Genomic DNA, 20,153 nt, shown 5'->3' with positions numbered 1-20,153 from the left:
CCCCACTAAAACATAATCAAACTACGCCAGGCCGGCCGCACGGAATAGATGGGCCTTCAGGGCTCAGCGAAAAAGGCGCAGGTCCGCAACTGTACGTAGGTCGGGGGGTAGGTCATTCCAGAGGGCAGGAGCTGCCACAGAGAAGGCTCTCCCCCTGGGGGTCGCCAGCTGGCATTGTCTGGCCGACGGCACCCTAAGGAGGCCCTCTCTGTGGGAGCGGACTGGTCGAAGGGAGGTGTTTGGTAGGAGGCGGTCTTGCAAATAACTAGGTCCATTGCCATGGAGCGCTTTAAAGGTTGTTACTAACACCTTGAAGTGCACCCGGAAGGCCACAGGCAGCCAGTGCAGCTCGCGCAGGAGAGGTGTTACATGGGAGTATCTAGAGGCCCCCAGGATCCCCCGCACGGCCGCATTCTGAACTAGCTGGAGCCTCCAGGTGCACCTCAAGGGGAGCCCCATGTAGAGAGCATTGCAATAGTCCAGGCGGGAAACAACGAGGGCTTGAGTGACCGTGCGTAGAGCGTCATGATCCAGAAAGGGGCGCAACTGGCGTATCAGGCGAACCTGATGAAAAGTCCCCCTGGCCACAGCTGTCATATGGTCGTCTAAAGACAGCCAAGTATCCAGGAGGACGCCCAAGTTGTGGGCCCTCTCCACGGGGGCTAATGACTCGCCCCCGATAGCCAGGGATGGAGCCAACTGGCTATGTCATGACGCCGGAAACAGCCACTCGGTCTTGGACGGGTTCTCTGTCAATAAATATAAAACAAGATTTTATAGCCTAAAGATTATAAAATATTGGTGAATATACCCATACTGACCTAGCTGATTAATTCCTTATGCAAGCAAAGTTCAAGTTCAAATTTTACAAAGAAGATATTTACACAGATTTCTACAAATAAGACAAGTTGGATTATTCTTTTTGTCTCTGATCATTCTTCTGAGGAACCTTTACAATGAACGAGAAGGTGTTGCATAAACCAAATTTGGAGAAAAAAATGGTTTTGATAGGGAAAAGAATGAGACAAGGATACCGATTGTTCCTGTCCAATAGAGGGTTAGTGTCTTAAATAGTAAATGTATGGAAAGATTAGCTATTCTCCTGTTTTGATTCCAGATAATAACTTAAGATGTGAGAACATTGTCAGCAGAGAGTGAGACAACTCTCACAATGAAAAAATGCATTATGAAAAATCTGGGTTAATATTATTAATGGTAAAGGATTTGATGTGATAATTTTGTTTCCTTGGGCTCAAGGATAGATAAACAAGGTCAGTTGCTGTAGAATAAAAAGCAGATTAATTCTAATGAGGAAGGCAGATATATTGTCATGAAGGATGAGGATAGTTCTACGACAGCAAAGATAAGAACAATTGCAAGTATACTCTTTCCAGTGGCAATACATAGCTATGAAAGCTGCTTTTGAAAAAGAGAGAGAAAGAAGACAATTGCCATCAAATTACACATCTGAAAATTATTGCTAAGAGGATCATGGATTTTAAGAAGAACTCCTCGATCCTTGCTGTCCCAAAATGAATTAAGAATACCATTTTATGTTTGGAGATAGATTTAGTTTCTGTAGAAGCTAGAGCTTGGCTTTTACTTGTCAACTTTTGACTAAAATTAATTTTCTTCCCTTTAAATCAGGCCCCTTTAGCCTGTAGGGACTGCTTTAAATCAATGCAGTTTAAGAAAGCTACTGATAATTCCATTTATTGAGTTTTTCAATTGAAAGCCTCTGCTTTTTAGGCTTTGAAAATGTCAGATGTGCTCTCAAGCCAGAGATATTATTATTACTAGTAATCTACAATTAGAGTCACAGTCTAAAACTGGTGTTAACTTAATAATTCAAGTCCCAACCAAGGACCTAATTTTTTTTAAGATAGTGCCTAAAGATATAGGTACTTCTAAGCAAGATGTGTTTTATTTTTGTTTTTGTTTTGTAAAATTAGGGTGTTCACATCAAATAAATTAAAAAAATCCAAATATTGAGGGAGTCCATTTGGTATTGCTCTGAGGACTCCAATCATGATTTGGATAAGAATAGATTTCTTTTTTCATAAGCATACAATATTATGGTTTGTCGCAGTCAGTCAGATGTTAAAATTTATTGGCTGCCTAATTCCAGGGAACATGGGTTTGCCAAACTGTGAGGTGTTCCCTCTATGTTGAGGTTCAAATAGGACCTGGGGAGGTATGAAGAATCTTTTAGTTACATTGTTATAATAAACCTATACTTCCCATCATTTCAGTGTGTTGTTTTTGTCTCATCATTGGATGATGGACTAGATCTATGTTGCCTATGTTTAGAAGTATGGGAGAACTAGAAAAATGGGAAGAAAAATAATAAAGTAAATAGATGGAATTAAAGAAATTATAGGCTTCTTTGGGAAGAACTTCACGATGTCGAACATTTGTCCATGCAGTTGTCAGGAATCAGAATGATTTACTGGTACTTAACTAACATGTTAATCATCTGACTGAATGTCTCCAGTTTAAGTCTTTTTATTCTGATTTTGTTTGGTGTGCAATTGGCTTGGAATTCAACATCTGCTACATTTTTTCTGTCTAACTGACTTTAATTCTTAATATTTGTTTTATGTAGTGATTCAGGAAGAACAATGAACATAAAAACATCCCTTCAGAATAAACTGTGGCTCAATCACCCTCTGTGCTTGAGTCCCAGAGCTAGATTGAATAGTTTCATCTGCATAGTTTTTGATGCTAAACTGGGACCTATGCAATTATTACTAATAACAGTATTAGTTTATTTTCCTGCCCTATGCAAAATAAGGAAATAATATCTCAGTCCTGTAACAGTTTAGTCCAGAAAGCTTTCTGATCAGGAATCCATAAAACTTCTGTTCAATTCAGTGGCTTAAAATATTAAGTAATAAGGTTGGTGTAGTGGTCAAGTCATCAGGCTAGAAATCAGGGAAACATGAGTTCTAGTCCCACCTTAGATACAAAGTCAACTGGTGATCTCGGGCCAGTCAGTTTCTTTCAGCTCTGGGTAGCAGCCAGTGGCAAACCACTCCCAAAATGTTGCTAAGAAAAATGCAGGGACATCTTCAACACTGACTTGAAAACACACACATACACACACAATAATATTTAAGGACTTCAAAAGGGAAGACAATAAGCTGCTTAAGTGTCAGCCTCTAACATTATTTGTATTCATAAGAATATCTCCAAGATCAAATAGATCACACACAGTAGGTGTTCCTAAAGAATCAAAATGACAAGGAGGTGCAACCTGGAGCTGTATCCATCTACCCAGAAAAAGAAAATGCCAATGAAATAGGGAATTGTAGGGTGCTCCAAATAAATAGAAGGGAATAGATCAGTGGTGGGATTCAAATATGTGAACAACCGGTTCTCTGTGTGGATGCCACTTCTGGAAGTCCATTCTGGGCCTGGGCAACAAAAAGTTAGCTACTGGTTCTGCCGAAGTGGTGTGAACTGGCTGAATCCCACCACTGGAATAGATGTTTTATATATAGCTATCTTGTATATAACTATCTTAACAGCCATCTTGTGATAGCTCTCGTTATATGTTCTCGGAATTCCAAATCTACCATTTCTACAAATAAGCTGATTAATTACAGGTAGTCCTCAACTTACCACAGTTCACTCAGTGACTGTTCAAACTTACAGTGGCATTGGAAAAAGTGACTTATGACCATTTTTCACACTTAACGACCATTGCGGCATCCCCATGGTCACGTGATGAAAATTCAGAAAACTTGGTTATTGTGGTTGCAGTGTCAAGGGGTCATGTGATCACCTTTGGTAACCATCTGGCAAGCAAAGTCAATGGGGAAGCCACACTCGCTCAACAACCACATTACTATCTTAACAACTGCAGCGATTCACTTAACAACTGTCACAAGAAAGGTCGTAAAATAGGGCAAACAAATGTCTCACTTAGCAACAGAAATTTTGGGCTCAATTGTGGTTGTACGTTGTGGGCTACCTGTGCATTAATTCTGGAATCCAGGCTGAAATCAGTGGTGGGGATCCTTGTGTCCCCAGATGTTTCCAGCAACAATCCTCACAATCCCTCCTCATTGGCCACTTTAATTGCATCTGATTGGAATTGGATTTCTGAACTTCTAAAGGGCACCAGGTTGCCTATTCCAATTTCTGTTTGCTACTCTTATCCTTTGTAATAGAATACTTTAGAAATAAAAGCAAGCTGTAGTTGCCACCAAAAGTAGTCATAAAAATAAAAAAATTTAAAGCAGTGGAATATTAGCTTTAGATGTGATTGTACTTTTAACTATTTAATTCTGCATGAAGCTATAAGGATAGGGTAAATATTTTATTTTGGGGCAGAGGGAAGAAATAACCTTTAGCATAAACAAAATGAGAGAAAGTTTGCCTTTAAAATGTTAGGTAATTGTTCAATCACCATCTGCTATCAATTTCTTTCTGCAAATATTTGATCAAAGCCAGAAATATGCAGAAGGTGTACACATTGTTTCTTGACATAAAGCAAACATGGAAGCAGGCTCTAGAAGATCCAGAGGATGCATCTTTTTGGACAGAAAAAAAACCTCTCTCTCTTAAGATCCATTTTGCTTTGGGCATGAATTGTGAATAAAATTGTGCTTCATAGTCCCTGGAATGTACTGTATATGGGTTGCCTGCATAGGCAATTTGAAACTTTGGCTGTTTATGAAACATGGAGATAAAAAATCCACCATGTGAACTGCCATTAACTTTGATGAAAAAACTGCAAAACCATAGCAGTTTTTTTTTCTTATTTATCCTTATTTTATGTAACGGATGTTGAACCTCTGTCAGCCAGAGACCACATTGCTCTTTCAATACCACATTGGAGTCTACATTTTAAAATAAATCAGTTCAAGTCTCAAGGAAGTGTTCTAGTGAAAAATGTTAAAACAATATAAAACTACAGATTTTACATCCCCTTGGATCTGCACTATGTTACAGAAAGATTTGATAATGTCCCTTTGGAAGAGGCAGTGTAACCTCTTTCCCCGTCCTTCATACTTACCCTTGTTTTCCTCTGATGACACTGCATAGATGTTCTTTCTACAATTGATAATGCAGCCACAAGGCAGGTGACTCCAGTGCTCTGACAAGACAAACATCGGAGTGACAGTGACAGCTAGCAAAGTTAGCAGGAAGCTGAATATCTCAAAGGAAAGATTTTGAAACCCAACAGTGTATTGAACAACCATTTGTATCTGAAAGAGAGAGGTATTCCAGAGAAATTAAGCAACAGACAGTTGGCTTGAATTAGAAGCGATCACATTTTAAGATCCACATATTAAGATCCCTCTTCTAAATCCTTCCTACATAGGCTTCTGCAGACTTGAATATTGGCATCTTAGAAAACAAAGACATGATCCAGATAGGTGTACAGAACTTTTCTAAACCTGCTATTCACAAATAAATGCCACTGAGTTCAACAGAGCTTTTATTTAGCATTGCAAAGCATGTGTGCCATATGTTGCAATCCTATACAAGTAATACAAGTGAGCCTATTCCTCTCAACAACCTCATTTACTTGGGAATCCACATAATATGACAGACAAAACCAAAGCCCAAAGTAGCCAAACACAAAAATTGCACACACAGTATCATCACACTCGCCAAACATATTTATGAGCACACATCCCTTCTCTGCTCTTGGTAAGGCTAAGACTCAGATTTGGATGGCCCATAGTCCATTAGGTCCTGCTGCCTATCAAAAGACATCCAAAGCCATTTGCTCTCTGAAATACAGCAGATAAACATTCCTGGCCTCCTGGAATTTGTCTGAACTGTGCTTCGCATGTCTTTGAATCTTGACAGATGTCAAAAAGGAACTGTTCTAACACAAGTCCCATCTGTGTCTCTCAGAAATGTCAGTTGCTTCAAGTGAAATAATAAATATTGATGCCTGTTCTGTAGCAGAGAAGTAGCCTCAACCCTGAGCTATTAATAAAGGGCCATTTGAATTATTACAGGGAGGTGGAGAGGCACCCTTGAGAAGATCATGTGGATAGATGATTTGCACAGTGCTTTCAGTATGCAGAGCTTCATAAATAAAGAAGCAAGTCCTTGCCCCATGGATCTTACAATTTAAATCTCATCAGTAAGGGCAAAGGGAGGACTGCTAGAGGAGATTGCAAGGGAAGAATGTCAGTGAACACAGCTCTGACTACTGGAATGGCAAATATGTGTTTCTTCTGAAATAAATTCTTGGGTGTCTAATAGGGCTTATTTCCAGGAAAGAGTACACAAGGTCTTTAGTCTTAAACCAAATTGATGGTAAAAAATAAAGTTCATCAGTTAATGTGCGATTAGAAAAGGGCTCTGAAAAAATAACAGATTTCAAATTATTGCTCCCTATGTGCCAGGCAAAAATGGGATTCACAAATGCAATAGGGCACTTGAATAGGGTGTAAGAGATACATGACAAAAAAACAACAACACCCAACCCCCGATTGCCCTATCTGCAGTCTACTACCACAAACATCAAGGCAGTTCTCAGTAATTCTTTTTTCTTTTTAAAGGAAATAGAAAATAATGAAATTATTCCAGTGATTTGTGAATACTTCTGAATTACAGAACTATAGGCAATTCACCACTAAAAGGTGTGCCTTGCAGCTAATAAACAAAGCAAGGAATTTTTGGCAGATGCCAAAACAGATAACCTAAAGCCAACTGAACTGCATGAAGCATAAGAGCTTGGCCTATTCCATCTAGTTTTTTTCCCCTTAGAATCATTCAACAAGATATATTTGCAGAACACGTATGCTAGCATAAAATTAGAGCCATAAAGTCATTGTCTGTAGTTTTTCATGTATCTGACTATTACAAACCATTTCCACATTTGGCAAAACAAATCTCACTCATCTGAAAACTAATTAAAACCTTACTCTTTTCTTAAAAATACACCAATATATGTGCATTTTGAGTTCCTGATCATTAAATAAACCAGTATTAGAAATATACAGTACATCCAGTTGAAACTAAAATAATGTACCCAACTGTTTGAATAGATAAGGAATACTTTAAACAGCAGCCAAACTGATAGTCCAACAGAATACAAAAATACAAAGCAAATGACACAGTAACTATTTTTTTTAAAAAAAATCTTGATTAACCAATGTTTTAAACACAACATGCAAGTTTTCAAGTTGGATACAAGTCGTAGCTTAATTTACTCTGTTCTGCTGCTCCCCACTTCCAAATATCATTAGATATTGCTTAACTAAAACCTTAGATATAAGGAAAAGAAACGTGGACAAGTTTTTTTTTTTTTTACCATCATTGGGAGCCAAAGAATGATTTTGGTCAGAGCCAGAATTAGCGAGAAGCGTTTCTGAGCAAATTCCACAGTGCTGTTCCGGTTGTTAGGTGGCACATTTCGTGTGCCATAGTGGTCCAAGTGACAGTGGTCAGCTGGACTTTGTCTGATAACTGGGTCAGAGTTCTGACAGTGCTTCTGGGTTTTATTCATAGTGTCTTCTGTAGGGAGAGAAGATTTGTGACTCTCAAATGGAAGTACTCCAGAAGAAAAATGGTCTCCAGTGACTTGATGATAATCATCATAAAAGTGCTGCTGCTCATCTGAACACAGTAATTGATAAATAAGAGGAATGGAGAGTATAATTAGGAGACAGAAACACAATGAGTAGATTATAAAGAGAAACAAGGTATATGAACTGGAACAGTCAGCAAAGCATCCCCAGGAGGTGGGAGCATAGGTGCCCCAGCCACATAAAGGCAAAATACAAATCAACAGACAGACAATCCAGATAGTAAGAACAGCCCATAACATGCTCACTGGCCTCTTGGTGGCCCCTTGGCTCTCTCCCATTTTGTTGAGGCTGTAGAAGTTATAGGAAACTACAAGGGACCCCATCAAGTTGCTGGAAAAGCCCTGAAATAAGTACAGGAGCGCTGAAGTGGTACACACAGTCTGGGGAAGCATTTCATTCAACCAAGGCTTGAGCATAAAAATTGTTGCTGGTACCACACTAATCAGATCATCCACACTTAGCGAAGTTGCAAGCATTGAAACAGTACTTTTGTTCTGCATTCTCAGTAGGGAAACTAATGAATAGATGCTACCCAGCAGGGTTAGGAATGTGATGAGAAAAGTCAAGCAAAAAATGAAAAGATTCAAAGATTTTTGGTCTTTGGGTATATCCATCATTCCCTGGTTTGGGGAGCTTGTCCCATTTAATGAAACATTAGTATGGGTGACTGACATTGTTGCCAGGATGGTTGGGATAGCTGGGGTTGATGTTACTTTACCTTCTCACAGATTCTTTGAGTTCTCATCCGAAGAAAACATTGTTAGCTCCACCGTAGATTCCTCATCTTCTCTACCAAGTTTATTCCTGGACTGTAAAGATTTTTTCCCCTTTCTGAATGCCTGCTTAGGATGCTCCCAAGTAATGCCCAGCTCACACTGTTAAAAGAAGCATTAATGTTAAGTCCCAAGGAGCAAAAAATTCCAGCCAAGAAAATAAACCACAATAATTTCTCCTTTCCTCAGTTCTTTGTCAGTCCTTTATAATCCTCAGAAGTGATCAAGTTTAGCCTTAAAGTAAAAAGCCGATGTCAAAAACGTGCTGTAAGGGAAAGCAAGCAGAATATCAGTCTCACACTGCCGGCTTAGGAGAAACTATAGCAAAGGGGAGGGAGGAAAAGAACCACCAGAAGCTCTTTGGTTCAGTCTGCACAATTCATAGCTGCAGGAGGGAGGAGTCAGATATAAGCAGGATAGCAGAAGAGAGTGGAAGAAGGATATCTAAAAGCAGAGCTGCTCTCGGATCACAAGCAAGGAAGACTCTTTGCAAAGCCACACCTTCAGCACTGATGCACAGAGCCAACGCAAACACCAATCCAGCAATAAATGTCAACTCTTCCTTCCAGCCCCAGAACTACTACACAGCTGTTGAGCTTGGGAAACACAGTAGAGGAAATCCAAGTGCAACAACTTTCAGAAGGGCTCTGAGCTCAAAGCCAAAGCATTCATGGGGTTTAGGGTCCTCAGATTGTACATTCCTGTGCTAGAATTTGAAAAATAAAATAATTGTGGTTGATGTCAACATTATTTTTAATTCATTACAACAGGTTCTTAAATCAGAACTGCCTGAAATCTTAAATCAGGCAAATCATCTGTTGAGTGGGTGACACCTGGCCTCTTTGACCCTCTAAAGCTGCTTCTGTTGCTGCCTCTTGTCATAAAGGGGGAAAGGAGGTAAATGAAGATGGCTTGGGGATGATTTGGCACAGATGGCTTAGGAACGTCTCCAATTTGGCACTCTTCATCTATTTTGGAATTGCAGATTCCATCATTCCTACATTGGCTTCACATTCGCAGTGCTGTCTTTCTGCATTCAACACATCAGTAGCCATCTCATTACAATAGGTTCTGGGTACCGTTTCTTGCTCACAAGCTGCTTCTGCTCTCAAGCTTGGGGTAGCTATGCCTGAAAAACTTGATTAATAATACATCATATTGAATTTCATCTTACTCTGCTCCAGTCATATTTCGTCAGGGAGTTTTCACAATCTTTATCAGTCTCAGCCTCTAACCCTGAATTAGAATTAGAATTAGAATTAGAATTCTAACCTCTGGAATTCAGCTCAATGCTGTGTTGGAAAGAGAGGGCAAGAAAAATGGAAATGATCCAGGCTGAAATACTTGAAAAGTATCTGAAGAGTTCTTTTTTCTCATTTCCACAATCCTCACATTCTTAAACTTTTTTTTTATTATATGCTAAGCAGACCCTGACAGAAGAGAATTGAATTGGCACTCAAGGGTATATAGATTGTATTCTAAACACCATGGTCCAATCTCATACTACAGTACCATGCCCAGAAAGATTTAGGAAGTAAATTGCTACTCGAAGACCAAAATACTGTTTTCAGAAAAATGAATTATGTATTTAGATTTCTGTTCACTATAAAGCCTGAAGGGAGTGGTATATTTTATGACAGGGTGTTCCAAGAGTTGTATTGGGCTGTTTATTTTCTCAATCAGTAGTACCAATGTAGGCTATTCGGGATACTTTATGGACTGTAGTTCTTGCCTGAAGATCTTTCTACTCACCAGTTCATGAGAGACATACTAAATGAAATATTAAAATTCAAATCAATTCCTCAGTCTGAACAATTCATTTCACACCCTGTAGACTCTGATAGCCAGGCTTTGCTCTTAGGTAAGCTGAAGCAGTTGCTTCAGTTTGAAGATGTTATGAATGGGAATCCATTATTAATTTTCTTAACTTATTCCTGTGGTGGAAGGGAGAGAGGTTATTATTCCAATTGGATAATATTGTGAAAAGCAATTCTCACTTCTAAACAAAATGTAAATGTATGATTTATAGCTAGTACAAAGAATACATGTGGTATGAGAAAACTCTGTGAATTGGCTTGCTTGGAAATATGCATGAATATGAGGAAGGAAAGTATGTTTAAATTCTTCTGTGGCTGGATTTCAAGGTACCTGTGGTAATAGACCTAACATGGCTTACTGTATTTTGCTCCCCGATAAAGGAAAAGTAACCACCATAAGCAAGGGTATAGATATGCAAACAATGTATCCATAATTGCTATGTGTAGATAAAAAATTAGAAATGTTGACATTTATTTATTTTTATCTTGCCTTTATTATTTATACAAATAACTCAAGGCAGTAAAAATATCATCTAACATACCTTTCTCCTTCAATTTTCCTCATAACAACCCTGTGAGTGAGTTGGGCTGAGAGAGAGTGACTGGCCCAAGGTCACCCAGTTAGTTTTCATGGCGGAGACAGGACTTGAATTCATGGTCTCCTACTTTCTAGGCTGGAGTCTTAAACACTAAACTGGCTCTCATTTAAACGGTCATATAGTATATTTTGATACAGTGGGAAAAACTGGTGAAGCCAGTTTTTGCATTTTCTTACCCAGGGGCTAATTTTGAATGGACAGCATCAAGACATTTGCTTTCACCTCTTATGAACCTTTATTTTTAACAGGGTCAGTCCTTCATGTACAGGATGCTTTCAAATAAAGAGGTATCCAGAAGATTGTTTAATCTAGATTTTTTTAAAAAAAAAACACGAAACACAGTCAGCCTATGTAGCTGGGTAAGCCTTTGCTGGATTCAGTAGATTATGTTTTACTCTACTAGTTTTCACTAAATCAAGGATATGTATGATCCTGTCACTAGATAAATACAGTGTTGGAAAAGAAGTGCCACTGCATCACCTTAAGAATCTTAATTATAAGAGATATTTGTTTTATTAGATTATTTGTTTTTTTTTTACTTTTCAAAAAATCTAACACAAATACTCACAAGCTTATCAAATGTGAATAAGCCTGAATTTATTTTTTGTTACCTAAGATTAAGTCTTATTTGGTACAATGACACTTAACTTCTAAGTGGACAAGTATGAGATTGGGCTGTAAAAAATGAACAAGACAAAAACTTGCATTTGCTAAGCTTGGAATTTGTAAATTGTATCTGGGAAGAATAGAAGGAAGGAAGGAAGGAAGGAAGGAAGGAAGGAAGGAAGGAAGGAAGGAAGGAATCCTTCTGAAATAATTATGAATATTTTACAATTGGGACATCACCACCTCTAGAAGCCAACTCTCTGTAGCTATTGAATACATCTTAGTTTAGCATCTTTAAGGTTGCAATCCAATAGACAATTTCTTCAGATAAGAAAACTTTTTTAAACCACCTAACATACAATTGCACTGTGATAGGCAGCCACTGAAGAATTGTTTGCATAGTATCATTATGGGAAGAGTAAATTTCTCATGGTTTTTTCATTGACCTATGAATTTCTTTTTTTCTCAGTTTGCTTCCTGAACTCTAGTTTAATAGGAAAGATTCTAGAATTAATTTTAGACTTGAAGCACAAGAGGAAGAGCTGCAACCAAGGCTACAGTCAGATGGGCAGGGCTTGAGCCTGGTCCAAGAAACTGATTTGAGAAAATCACTCAAACAGGATAAAATAAAGGAGGGGGGGATATCTTATCTTCCATTTTGATGGTCTACTTTATAATATGGCATAAATATCTGTGGTAGTCCCAGTGTTTATCAGCACAATGGGTGCCAAACCTAGGTTTCTAAATTTGATAAATAAATAAATAAGCAAACAAATAAATGAATAAATATTCTCACTTTTTGGATGTATTCTTTACTAAAGACAAAACGGAACAGTGGAAATGTCCTCAAAGTCATCAATACCTGGACCATGCCTCTCTGATACCATACACTGCTGGAATTATTAAGTAGACAAGCTGAACTGGCAGTTTGGGTCAAATAACAAGAAAACTGATAACAATGCAGTATGCCTTACCTGCCTGTAGTGATATTGATAGATTATACCTCCCCCACAGATATTTACTTCAAATCCAAACTGTTGAAGAAGAAAAATGTGCACTGTATGCTGTAACAATGGCTGGTTTATTGGCCAGAAGCTGTGAATACTCCAACACTGGAAGTTTTTAAGAAGAGACTGGACAGCCATTTGTTTGAAATAGTATAGGGTTTCCTGCCTGAGCAGGGGGTTGGACTAGATGACCTCCAAGGTCCCTTCCAACTTGTTGTTGTTGTTGTTGTTGTTGTTATTGTCATTGTCATTGTTATTGTTATCTTGACCTGCCTGGATCTGTAAGTCCACAGGCCCTTAGCCCTGTTCTTCTTTATAACATTCTGTGGAATCTCCCATTTTGAATTGGGAGGATTTCGCAATGTCAGCCGACTAAGCTGGCATTTTATTATAAATACCATGCACTTGCCATGGCACTTCCTCTGTTTGATCTTCCTCTCATGTCTGCTGCTATCGCAGGCATTCTTTTAGCATCTCAGCTTTGGGTGCCATTTTACTGAAGTTCTCAAGTTTCCCAGGCAAATGGCTTTGATATTCACCAGACCCTGCCTGTCCTCTTTCCAGCTGGTGTACCATCTCGGTGTGTTGGACTTGGGATGGAAATCTCCATACATTGTGAGGAGCTTCTAGCAGGTTCTCTTGTCTCATCTATACTGTATATGGTTTTTTCCAGTAGCTCATTTATCATCAGATTGTCCTGGTTCACAACATGAGGTATGGACCTTATTAATCTGGGCGTTACTGTATCTGAGCTGGAATCATCATGATTCTCTTAATTCAATCACTTTCATATCTGATTTTGGCAGGTGAAGTGTTAGAGAAGATATATACACATACAAACACACACAAACACACACACACACACACACACACTGAACTCCAAAATTAAAACAGTAATTCAGTTCAGAAGCATTCTAATTCATGTCAAGTCCTGGATTTTAATTATTTTAGCACAAAAAGCCCAGAATGTATTTAGGTTAATTAAGCATGCAGAATAACTCCAGATTTTTAGAATGACGCAATCAGTTTATTTAGAAAAGCAAAACAAAAGAAAGGCAGTAAATGGAATTGAGACACTTTAATGAACCCAAAAGCAAATGCCCAATTTTCAGGAAGAAATCAGCAATCTGCTACCCTAAATTGCCTCTTTTTATGTATAATAACAGTGAATGCTCCTATTTTGTATGTTCTCTCAGGTTTATGAAGCTTGATGTGTTCCACCATAATTTTGAAAATTAATCCTCACATAATGGTGAGATCTGTTTACAGTGCAGAGTTAGGATGTAGCCATTTGGCTTTGCTAGGAAGAAAACTGAAAAGGACAAATCAATACATTTAAAAGTATGTTCAGGTATTTTGTTCTGAGATAATACAATAGACAGCACAGAACAGAACCATTCATTTGGAAAATGGAAGAGACAACCTGAGAGAAAGAGGGACTGGTAGAAAAGTCAGAATGATTCAGAAGTAATAAAGAAAAGTTTAAGAGATCATCAATTGGGTGAAGAATTCTTAGGACGTTTTAGTGAGAAGATGACTTGCCAAATGCAAAATGGTTAAACTTCCAAGAGGAAAAGGTTAATTGTTTTTTTTTCCTTAAAAAAACATCAGATTAGGCCTAAAAGATGAATTATATTAAAGTACTTTCTATGATGACTGTCCCAAGATATTAGTTCTAAAGGCCAGGAGAAGGAGGGAACACTACATAATGACTGTAATACAAAATAGAAAATATGTCAAATTGGAAAAATCAAGACTTCTCTGAAAGACTAGAGATGTTAAGAGGTAGGGTTGATGGGGTGAGAAACTTCGATTTTTATGCCAAAGAGAGATTGTTGCTAAAGAGACTTCCAAGGCTGTAAAAAAAGAGAAACCAAAGATTTATTACTTTGAACAGGTAGAAGAGGTCCTGATTTTAAATCTGAAACTAACGTATACAGAAAGGTTTCTTGAGTACTTTATACATAAAAACATCTTTATATGCATGAATGTCTTGGGTCTGTGAGTATAGAGCTGAGGGAGAATATCTGGCACTAAATCTTGATAAGAGACAACCCACGATGTGCGCCACAAAAGTTTAATTTCTTTTTGCATAAAGTTGCTCTTTCCCCTTTTATTCTCATATCATGCCTGGTCATTAAAATACAGATTCTTAGATTTGGAAAAGATAAATTCCTTTCTCCTGCCTGCTTAACCATATACTCAGTTCAGTCATTGCTGCTCATATATTGATTGATTTAACCGATCTGTAATTTCCTTTTCTTCCATCATGACATTCAAGTGCATAGCCACAAATATTGACTTATTCAAGGATGTCCAATCTGTTTGGAATCACAGGCTCCCTTGGACTTTATGCCATAAATCACACTCTAGAAACATATATTTAGTTTAAGTTTTAAAATATTAATTGCAATTAATATGATTACTTCCCACATGCCAAATAATTTACTCCTGTTATAGTTCATGAAAAAACTTTAGAAAGGCTCTGTAGGATGCATACAACATTGTAAGGGCCAACTGAAGTCCTGGATACTAAGTCGTGCTCTGAAGTAGATCTAATCTGCTTGATTTCAATTGGGTGAATCATCTATCTACAAAATCAGAACTGAACAGAAGATCCCTTCTGATTTTGAACATATTAACCATCATTGGGAGGATATGGCCATGGAGATAGTAAGATTCTGCATAGACTGTGATTCAGATCTACTTTGCAGATTAGGCAACAGCAGATATGTTATTTTTACTTTCTCCCATGGTTTTCTTTTTTTCATCTTATTTATGAAGAAATTTCCTAAGGTTGATAAACTATTAAAAACTTTTTTTAAAAAAAAAGTTATTTTATTTCTGCAGTGCCAAATGAATAGATAATTTGTTCTCATCAAAAAGACAGATTATACATTACCAGCCTGCCATGCAGAGATGTCAGAAAATAGAATTTGCAGCACTAATAGAATCCAACAAACATAGCTGGATACAATAGAACCCAACAAACATAGCTGAATACAAAAGCAGACTTTTAAGAGCTATGAATTTAAAGCTTCTTTCCAAATGAATGAATCAGTCAATGCTGTTTTCTCCCACATTTAATTTTTGATTTTGTTCTATTTCTTTTATGAAAAAGGCAAATTAGATGGCTTCCGGTTCCGGTTCGCGGCAGTGCAGTCGAGCAAAGGGAGTCGTCCCTTTGCCGACCGAGTTCCCCTGTTGGTAGACCCCTGAGAGGGTCGAAAAGTCGCTCTGGAGGAGCGACTACCGTGGAGGAGGCTTCTCGGATAGTTGCAGAGAAGCAGCGGCGTCCTCTGTGCACTGAGTATCTCTTTTGGGCTGACAGGGTAAAGATCGGCCAGTAAAATGGCCGATCATTTAGCTGCGCCAACCGCAAGCCACAAGATCAGCTAAGCAAATAGACCGACCGTGGAAGACTCAGTGAGATTTTTCTTTTACCTCTATTTTCTTTATGCCTGTGAAAAGTTCTTTTTTTTCTTGGAATTACTTCCTTTTCTGGTGAAGCGGCGTGTTAAATGGGGGAAGAGAAGCTCAAAGGATTAAATCTATTTTCACTTTAATGGTTGATTTTATTTTTTGATATTGGGAGCCTCAAGAAAGTATTTTTTATAATATTTCAAGAATATTGTTTTCTTTTACTTTTATGGTCTCCAGAAGGATTGAATATCGGACTAATCTTGATTATTTTCCAGGGGACATTTGTTGATGAAACTATTCATTGTATTTGCCATTTTTTTCTTTGCTGGGAAGGCTTTCATTTTGTGTAAAGGAAAAAGACGAAGAAGCTGGAGGAGATGGATTTTTAAACATAGTCTCCTTCAAAAGGATAAGGATTTTAAATACGATAAAAATGGAGGAAACCGGTTTAGATCTTACTTATAAGTACATTTTGGATAAAATTTTGGAAAATACGGAGAAGATAATTGCTTGCTCAAAGGAGATCTCTTTATATCGACAAGGCAAAGCACAAGGATTAAGTGAAACATCAGCTTATGCTCAAGAGACTTGTTCTCCACTAATCGAGTTGGAAGAAATAAACTCACAGTTGGATTATCCATCGATATCAGAAAAAAGACTTGATACCAATGGACAAATAACTTACGATAAGGGAATGGAGGATTTTACTTCAGAAGGACAAACTGGCTTGCAGACGCCATTTGACTTTGTGATAGAGAAAAAATCATGGGAAGAAGAGCAAAATTTGATCAAAGAGGATGATATAAAAGAAAGGATTTTAATTGAAATTTATGCAATGTTAAAAGAAAGGGGAAATGATGTTCAGCCACGAGTTATTCAGATTAGCTATAACTTTTATACTAACTTAACAAAATGCACAATAGGAGATTCTTTATTGGTGTATATAATGTGGCAGGTGGAGGCCCATTTATGGAAACCGATCTGGAATAGAAAGAAACCCAGAATAAGATATAAATATTAAATCAGATTATAGTAGTGTGGTAAAGGTTTCATAGCGACCCGGATTGATTTGCATTTGGAATTTGTTAAAAGGGCTTTATACGTTTTTAATATTAGAGATGGTATAATGAGAAAAGGACTGAAATATGGGAAAAGATGGAATTAATCATTGGAGATTTGGAGAAGTACTGAAAAAGAATAGAATATTGATGAGAAAGAGAAGAATTTAGTTCTGGAGTTAATAATTTATTTATTTATTTATTTATTTATTTATTTATTCAATTTTTATCCCGCCCTTCTCCTTACGGACTCAGGGCAGCTGACAGCCTTATAAAACAGATACAACAATAAATACCCAATTTAAAACCTAATTAAAAAGAAATATTTACTATGGCCTATATAATTAAAATTTCTCTTAAAACCCCACTAAAAATTCCCCTAGGCCAATCCCGCTTGTTGGAAGAGCCATGTCTTCAGGGCGCGGCGGAAGGAGGGGAGATCCGGGANTCTGGGGGTAGTTCGTTCCAGAGGGTGGGAGCTCCCACCGAGAAGGCCCTCCCCCTGGAGGTCGCCAGCCGGCACTGTCTAGCTGACGGCACCCTGAGGAGACCCACTCTGTGGGAGCGTACCGGCCGATGGGAGGTAATCTGCGGCAGAAGGCGGTCTCGGAGATATCCAGGTCCGATGCCATAAGAAAATACTTGGGGCACCTTGAATAGTAAATGAATATGTTAGCCTAAGATTAAATATTTGTAAAATTAAGAAAGCATAAAACAGGATCTTTGGGATAGACAATGAGTTTTTGTAATTTTTTATTGATTAATGGAATTTATATAGAGTGATTTATTCAATGAAAACTTGTTTTAGAAATGTTTTAATGAGCCTATAACAATATAAATAGATAGAGAATGTTAGTTTATTTTTAATTATTTAACCTGGAGCTAGCGATATATCAGTGAATGAATTGGTTTTAGAAATATATTAATTTGACTATAATATTTTAAATAAATGGAGAGTCTTTTAAGTGTAAGGCTAAATATGTGAAAAAGTATAGGTCTCTACAGATTGAATTTTTTTTACTGTAATGGAGTTGATGGTTAGACACAGTAATGAATGAATTTATCTGAAAATGTATTAATTTGATTATAATATCCTATATAGATAGAGAGGGAAACTTTTAAGAAATATTGTGTATATATTTATTTGTTATTGTTTTTTTAAAAAAATTTGATCACCACGTTTTCACGTGGGCTCTCAAGCTGTGTTGGTGTAAAATGGAAAACTAATAAAAATTGTTTGGAAAAAAAAGGCAAATTAGATGATGAAGATGATTTATAACTTAGTTTTCCTCCAAAATCTTAAGGCATGTATGTAACAATCCTGCTCATCGTCCTATTTTTCCATTACAGCAGCAATTCTATGAGGTAACTGAACCAAACATTCTCATACAACAATAAAATGTTAGGCATCAGTGTTTATGAGGCTTTGGGGTAACACCAACCAGGGATCCTGTGAGTTGCACACTTACTATATTGAGAAGATGCCAAGGCTATCTTACCGGACACTTTTAATGTCTTCATAACACCACATACTAGTAATTGAAGTGACAGAAACCTTACCTTTGTTTTTGGTTTTTTTCTGGCACAATGAAGCTTGTATAATTTTAAGTTGCTAGTAGGGAAATGAGAACTATCAAAGACTATTTTTACTGCTGCATGAGAAGAATAATCGTGTCTACCCTACATATGCTAATCTCTAAATAATTAAATTCAAATATTAGTATCTTATTTTCACAAAATCATCATGTGGATCTGGTGCATAACTGGAAGGTCTTAGTGAAGAATTTCTACTAGAGTCAGTTCTTCTTTGTAGTTGCTTCCTTATGTAGTATACAAATGATTTCCCCAAATGGAACAAGTTCTCTAAAATAAGACAAAACTCTTTAAATACATTCAGTTTTAGTTTCCTCCACCTCCTCCTCCTCCTCCTCCTTTCCAGGATGACACGTGCTAAAACATTTATTCTTTTTAAAAAAATAGCATTCTCCTGAAATTATAAACAAGCAGAACAATGGCACCACAGACATTCTAGGCCTTTACCCTGTGATGCCAATAGGTGCTGTTCAGAGCTGCTGTCTTTAATGCAGGATCTCTGCCAAGCAATACTGTGCACGGACATAGAATTTATGACTTGATTTCCACCTACATTCTAAAACTTTCTATTTAATTAAGCCAGCTGCAAACTCCTGCCATTTCACAGAAGGAGCTCATTCGTACAGGGAGCCTTTCTCAGTTTTAAAGCATGTGTGAAGATCAGAATGTTTGTCAGCCCTTAATTATTTGCTGTCCACAAATATAATTTGAATATATCACTTCTATTTTTATGCACCCATGATCCATAAGAAAAGAACAACTGACAAGCAAACATGCACAGGTTGCAGCCTCCGCTTTTATTCCTCTTCAGAAGGAACCTTACATTTCTCCCCTTCTCTTGCCTGATAGCTTTCATAGTAGAAGGAAAATAGTTTGAACCAGAAACATTTTAGAATTATCAAATAAGATGCTCTATAAATATACTAGTTGTGCAATAAGAACACAAGAAGAATCCTGTTGGATAATGGACAAACACAAACCTCTGATCCATGAATGAAGGCAAATATACGTGTCCCAGGACAATGTTGCAAGATCCAATCTGGGTCGGTCACTGGTGACTGAGCAAGATGGGATCTTGTATACCTATGATCCTTCTAGTAGGGGGCAAACCAGTGTTTGGTGACTGGATCTGCTCTTTCTCCCCTACTTTTTAGATGCCAGATGCCACAGGGCAAAGTCACCAGATCAGGTGAGCAGGATTTTAGTGAAGTCTATGTGGTCTGGGAAATTTTGTAGCAATGTTCTACAAAATTATGCAAATACACATGATGTTAGCTATCTCACCCCTGATATGAGTTTTGTGGATTTTGGAAGCTGCAAAAAAGGAATTCAGAGCTTGCATGTGACCCATGAATTGACACCTGAACTAATCTAGCACTGTCTTCTATATTGTCCAGATTCTACCTCAAAATCGACACTAGGGCTCAACACAACCTTCATTACTTAGCTGGGTCAGTGATCTCTTGTCTCTTTAGGAGAATGACTGGGCCTTCCTTGGAAAGTTGAGAATGGACTGAGAACAACTACAAATTAACCAGTGGAACAAGAAGTGGTGAATGCTCCAACACTGGAAGTTTTTAAGAAGAGACTGGACAGCCATTTGTCTGAAATGGTATAGGGTTTCCTGCCTGAGCAGGGGGTTGGACTAGATGACCTCCAAGGTCCCTTCCAACTTTATTATTATTATTATTATTATTATTATTATTATTATTATT

The 20,153-nt window shown here is 37.7% G+C and overlaps 2 protein-coding genes across 2 annotated transcripts in view; both read right to left on the bottom strand.

Annotated features, from left to right (window-relative positions):
* The window catches only part of GPR149 (G protein-coupled receptor 149), a 36,553-nt gene extending 28,317 nt beyond the window's left edge, over nucleotides 1–8,236 (bottom strand). Inside the window, exons 1-2 of the mRNA XM_015813022.1 lie at nucleotides 7,286–8,236; nucleotides 5,024–5,216 (exon numbers count right to left, since the gene is read on the bottom strand). Coding sequence (XP_015668508.1) covers nucleotides 5,024–5,216; nucleotides 7,286–8,236 — 1,144 coding nt within the window. The remainder of the gene's footprint in view (nucleotides 1–5,023; nucleotides 5,217–7,285) is intronic.
* A 48-nt stretch (nucleotides 8,237–8,284) lies between these two features.
* The window catches only part of LOC107284892 (putative RNA-binding protein Luc7-like 1), a 167,718-nt gene continuing 155,849 nt past the window's right edge, over nucleotides 8,285–20,153 (bottom strand). Inside the window, exon 4 of the mRNA XM_015813014.1 lies at nucleotides 8,285–8,437. Coding sequence (XP_015668500.1) covers nucleotides 8,285–8,437 — 153 coding nt within the window. The remainder of the gene's footprint in view (nucleotides 8,438–20,153) is intronic.

Source organism: Protobothrops mucrosquamatus, unplaced genomic scaffold, assembly GCF_001527695.2.
Source record: "Protobothrops mucrosquamatus isolate PMUCROS unplaced genomic scaffold, P.Mucros_1.0 scaffold128, whole genome shotgun sequence".
Classification (NCBI taxonomy): Eukaryota; Metazoa; Chordata; class Lepidosauria; order Squamata; family Viperidae; genus Protobothrops; species Protobothrops mucrosquamatus.
This window is presented reverse-complemented; position numbering and strand designations above follow the sequence as displayed.